Consider the following 5,578-nt stretch of genomic DNA (forward strand, 5'->3'; position numbering starts at 1 on the left):
CGCTGTTGCCCCCAACCACACTAGGAGTGGGGATTGTCCGTAGGTGGATTTTTGACACGGGTCTTGCCCGTGTTGAGATTGCGCTGGAACCCCCATTCCCTATACTACTAATACCTCAATCAGAAGACTAAGTTTTCTGGCACTTTCCTATAAGAATGACATATTTTCCAGCTAGAATTTCTGGTTTTCCAGGTAAATGGTAAGCACCCCTGATGTGTGGGCTTTTGGCTATCAATAAAAGGGAAAAAATGAGGGAAGCACAAGAAACCTAACTATCTGGAGCAAAATGAAAGATAAAGTCTAGTTCTTAGAATATACAATGAAAATCATTTCTCATCATACTGGAAAAAACAGTCATTATAAAACTATCTTTATAATAATAATAATAATAATAATAATAATGTCTTTATTAAAGAAATGATAAAATACATATCATTAACATAACATTAACGTTTATCACATTATTATGGCGAGTCTGGAGATTAGACCCATGATCACAGCAACTGAGGAAGAGATGCATTAAGGAAGCATTTCAAATGACAAAGAAAGTAACATTAAACCAAAAGATATATGTAAAATGTACATCTGTTTATTGTACTTTTGGAATTAGATACATTTAGACGTAATGAAACACTAGCCACTTTCTAGTTCAGTCCAGTGATGACACAAATAAAATGATTTTTTTTACAAAAATTAGGCCTAAAGAAATTATGAACCCTTTTAAATATACAAGTGCCACAATATGCTACTGGCTTCTAAACTAAAGATGCCAAGGCTAAAAATAATGGCTATTCAAAAGACTTTTCTGAGATAGCAAACATGCATTGTGGTCTAGTTTTGGAACAAAAAACTTCTTTTGATCCACATACCTTGTATGGGGTTTTGTTCGTACTGAAGCTAGACTACAATGCATCCTATTTATCAAACTCAGAAAAGGCCTATGCCATGGACATGATGATCGGGCACAGCGGATAGTCTGTGACGTGATAAATCCAGAGAACCAGCCTAAAAGCTGTCTATTGACCAGTATTTATTATTAGCCCTTTATGCCATAGTTGGTCACCTATATCTTCCATAAGAAAAATCATGATATGATATCAACAACAATAAAACAAATTTTCTACTGAGTTGGTTGAGTTAGAAGACTTACTAGACACATGGTGCAATTGTTGCCCACAATATGTTTGGCCACAGGAAATTTTTCGTGCAAAAAAACTATAGGTCTTCTAATTTCACCTACACACATTTCTGACAAGGTTTAGCAACAAAAGTTATTATAATATATATAAGCTGCAAACAAAATATGTTGTGCAGCATTGCAAGAGTTGATCTTGATTTAAGCAAGCATTGTACACGACTGTTTCAGAAGTGTTACATACTTTGCAATTTCATCGTTTTGTGCAACAGTTATGTGTCTAGGTCTTGAGGCAGTGACTTTTAAATGGCTTTAGTTAGGGTCTGAACCAACCACAAGCATGAAAATGAGGACCATCCAATCATAATCCTTTCCTTCAATTCACTTGAAAGTTACAGACAATTAACACTTGTCTAAAATTTGTCCTACCGTTTCATTTTCATTTTACAACCCTCCTCTATTCACTGTTATTGCTAATTTTAAAGTCCATTCAATTTCACATTCTAGGATAATGAATTCCAAACTCATAAAAGCATTTTATTTTTTCCCTCGAAATTCTCACAAAAATATTAGCTACAGATGATTCCTGTCTTACAAGATAATTATCACTTCATTATCTTGTGTTCAACGTGGAATTCAATATTCAACACACTACAATTTTCTTGATCAAATTCTAGTGGGTGCTTTAGGATGATGAAAGTGTGGCTAACTTTCAAAGGAAAACCTTTGGTAGGGAGAAATCCTGAGTGCTGTTTGAAAAAGATAATGCTATCAAGAAATTTAAGCCATGACCGTTATCAAATGGTCGAGCCTCTTCTATAGTACACTTATTGACAAGTCAGATAACATAATTATGTATATCAAATTATTTACTGTGTACTTGAAATGAAATCTCAGCCTTGGTGTATACTTTAGCATAGTAAAATCAATTCAAATGTAATGTCGATTTGTCATTATAAGAAATGAGGTGCTGTCAGTTCAATTTCAATTTTACGAAGCCCAGGCCTCTAGCTCTGCCATGTCGTCATCCTCTGCCTGTTTGGCTGCTTTTGCTTTTGCTAAGGAGAAAAAATTGATTGAAGTTAGAAAATATGTTCAATTGGCCTTGCTAGAAAGACTGTAAAGAACTGCATAGTACTGACTCTGATGGTCATCTTTTTATAGTTTTTCTAGAATACATGTATGTTAAGCTAAGATGCAAAATCTCATTGGTGATAGGAATTATAGTTAAAATTTATAGTATAAATGTTTTGCCTTACTTTTCAGCACATTCAAGATATTTTGTTGAGAAAATTTGCCATAGCGACTGAGACACTTTCAATAATCATTATTTGTAGGATGACATATTAATTTGTTTATACAAATATCTATATCCTGTCAATACAGACTATTTTGGCACATACTCCCACGATCCTTGTTGGTCAGAACAGAAGCCAATAAATTAATAACATTTATCATTTTATGCAAGGATGGCAGGGGCTGAGGAGCTATAACCCCACCAATAATTTTGCCACCATTTTTGATTTATTCACTCAGTTTTCAAAAGAGATTTTTTCTGAAATATTAGCCCCCTAATGCAAAACTTGCTTGGTGGCTCCTGATATTGTGTTTCATGCATTCATGCACTGAATCATTGTATCATAAACGATTCTCAATCCACTTACCAGGCTGTGCAGGGAGTTCTGTTGTTGGTACAGTAGGCAATTCAGCTGTTCCTCCAACCTTCAGAAGCTCTTCATCTAAGCCCTCTTGTTCTAATTCTTCAAGTTCTGCATTAAGTTCCTCCTGAAAAAAAGATTGTAGAGTATGAGACCAAGAAACCTTACAGTCTAGTCATGTACATTAAGATATCTGGCTTCAAGTTAACCTCTCCCAAAGATTATGTTTATTATATGATTGTTGAATTAGAAAAGATGAGTTTTTATAAAGAGGGCACTTGACAGTTGACACAAAGTACTTAGCCCTCTTTGCAGAACATTTCTTAATAGAACTTAATTCCATATAGAAATCCATGCAAAAACTAATTCACAGACATTTTAAGAGAAAATGTAGCACCTACTACTCACAAATAATATATTTTTTGACCCTGTTCAGCCATGGATTGAACCAAACTTCCACAAAATGACCAATGGACAGATCAAAGGCAGTAGATTTGCTAACTGGGTGGTAGTTAACATCATTTATTGAGATGCAAAGTTACCTCATCAATATCTTGTCCAAAGCCAACTGGTTCAGATATAGCTCTAGAGATTTCATCAGCTAGTTCTGTTTGTTCTTGGATGTCATCCATCATATCGTGTACATCATCCACATCCCTAACGTACAAAAGTACACATTAAAGTGCAACTACATTTACCAAGCCACCCAAACAAATTTTAAATCAAATTTTACAGATCATGTTTTCAATAAACACTGAATAACAGGATGGCAGGGCTTAAAAAAACAGCTGATCGGTAGCCGGTAATGATCACAAGCCAAATTAGTTTTAGCTTAGTCATACCTTATTTCTGGCTAAATGCTACTCAAGCATTATACAAAATTTAAGCTGAAATATATAATGGATGTTGCCATTCTGTGCAAAGGCAGTGTTTGTGCACTGTGATTGGTGGAGCGACCAGTGAGTAAGAGACGATATATTATGGAGAATATTTACCTTGCCCCTTGAAAAGTCACAGCTCGGTAAATATTCACTGATAATCACTTTGCCTTTGGCAAATAATTGCTAAATAGTAAATGCTTTTAACAGATTCTAGTGCAAGCGTTCCCTTGATGAGCTTTTTCTCTTAAGGTAAACTAGAGAAATCGTGGGCCTAAATAGAAATAAAACATGCCATATATGGCCTAATATGGACCTCTAGAAAGGGGTTAATATTTTTGCCATAACTGATCACGTCAGTTTGTCAAATTTTTAATGTATCCATGCTTGCTATTGAGAGATAAAGAAATATTACTCAAGGGAATGTCACATCATCTGAAATACTTTAGACCCTTTAGTATGTCAATACTGCTTACATCTTTGCATCATATTTACTGCGACCTTTCATCTATTTCACCCCGGCCTGCTCTCAGTCTGACCTCTAGCTCAGCTGGTAGAGCATCGGTAGTACAATTCCGAAGGTCGTGGATTTTGATTCCCAGCGAGGTCGGAAATTAATTTTTCCGAATTTAATTCCAAGGGCTTTCGCCCGGAATAACCTCGTTCCCAAGCACTATAACTTACCATTATTTCTATATCTTCATGTATTTTCATAAGTGCTACGCGGTCCACATATTCTCATCTTTGCATCATAATTACCGCGACCTTTCATCTATTTCACCCCGGCCTGCTCTCAGTCTGACCTCTAGCTCAGCTGGTAGAGCATCGGTAGTACAATTCCGAAGGTAGTGGGTTCGATTCCCAGCGAGGTCGGAAATTAATTTTTCCGAATTTAATTCCAAGGGCTTTCGCCCGGAATAACCTCGTTCCCAAGCACTATAACTTACCATTATTTCTATATGCACCCATACTCAACCTTGTTCACATAGGCATGACTTACAATTGTTGATGAGCAGCCTTGAGTGCCTTAGCAGCATAAGACATATTCTTTAGTACTTCTGTATTAGTATTAGCCCCTTCTAATGCTTCTCTTTGGAACTCAATCGTCGATAAGGTCCCATCTATTTGATTCAACTGTTTCTCCAATCGCTTTTTTCTCTTCAAGGCATTTAGAGCAGCTAAAATAATAATCGTATCTTGTTAGGGAGCCTCAGAATGGAAAGCCATGAATTAAAGTAACTCATATAGTTGTCAATACCTACCTCTCTTATTTTTAGAAGCATTTTGTTTAGCTAACACTAGTTCTTGACCAATTTTCTTTTCTAAAAAGTCGCTCTTTTTCTGCAACAACTCCTCGGTTGATCGTAACTTTTGGATCGCTTCTTGGGTCGTTGGCGGCTCATCCTTTTTCTTTTTACCAAAAATACTAAACATTATGACTTAAAAAGTATAGAACTCTGTATTTAGAGCTGTTTTTATGGGAATTCGCACAGAACTTTAAGATTAAATTACGAAATTTTGCTTGACTCAACAAACTGTTTTCCTTCTTTCCCTCGACCCCAGGCCCTTGACCAATCACAGATATGACGTCATCTTAGATCCCAGGCCCACGGATTGGCGTCATCTAGAGCAAACGGACATTACGTCATTATGTATCTATATTAAGATATCAGTAAAGCAAATCTAAATTTAGGGACTGGTCATTATTCGTTTCCTGGGTGGGGAGAAGGAAGAAAGGGTCATATGAGTTTTTTATCTTAAAAGATAACTTATGGGGAGAATTCTCTTTATATTGAAGGTCAAAAGGAGGATTGGGAGGATTTTTTAAACGATTGAAGGGGGGTAACCGAAAAACATGAATGCTATTAGATTGGGTCTGGAAAATTTTTGCATCAAAAACATTTCTC

At 36.0% G+C, this 5,578-nt stretch overlaps 1 protein-coding gene across 1 annotated transcript; it reads right to left on the minus strand.

Annotated features, from left to right (window-relative positions):
• Positions 1 to 567: 567 nt before the first annotated feature.
• On the minus strand, positions 568 to 5,244 carry LOC116300389 (charged multivesicular body protein 4c). The gene is made up of 5 exons (XM_031709262.1): positions 4,934 to 5,244; positions 4,672 to 4,849; positions 3,336 to 3,450; positions 2,800 to 2,920; positions 568 to 2,193 (listed from the first exon to the last, which is right to left on the minus strand). The coding sequence occupies exons 1-5, from the start codon at positions 5,103 to 5,105 to the stop codon at positions 2,126 to 2,128; spliced, it is 654 nt and encodes a 217-aa protein (XP_031565122.1). The 5' UTR covers positions 5,106 to 5,244; the 3' UTR covers positions 568 to 2,125.
• Positions 5,245 to 5,578: the final 334 nt, after the last annotated feature.

The sequence above is a fragment of the Actinia tenebrosa genome, unplaced genomic scaffold (genome assembly GCF_029948245.1).
Source record: "Actinia tenebrosa isolate PJP-AT-01 unplaced genomic scaffold, QUT_ActTen_1.0 PGA_scaffold2__45_contigs__length_23673736, whole genome shotgun sequence".
NCBI lineage: Eukaryota > Metazoa > Cnidaria > Anthozoa > Actiniaria > Actiniidae > Actinia > Actinia tenebrosa.

Bases quoted from the DNA above. Each gene is read 5' to 3' on its own strand.
- LOC116300389 (XM_031709262.1), bottom strand. From the start codon at position 5,105: ATGTTTAGTATTTTTGGTAAAAAGAAAAAGGATGAGCCGCCAACGACC. The intron at 2,921-3,335 runs GTAACTTTGCAT...TCTTTTTTTCAG, and splicing joins TTGGACAAGATATTGATGAG to GAGGAACTTAATGCAGAACT. The intron at 2,194-2,799 runs GTAAGTGGATTG...TTTTCTCCTTAG, and splicing joins AGAACTCCCTGCACAGCCTG to CAAAAGCAAAAGCAGCCAAA.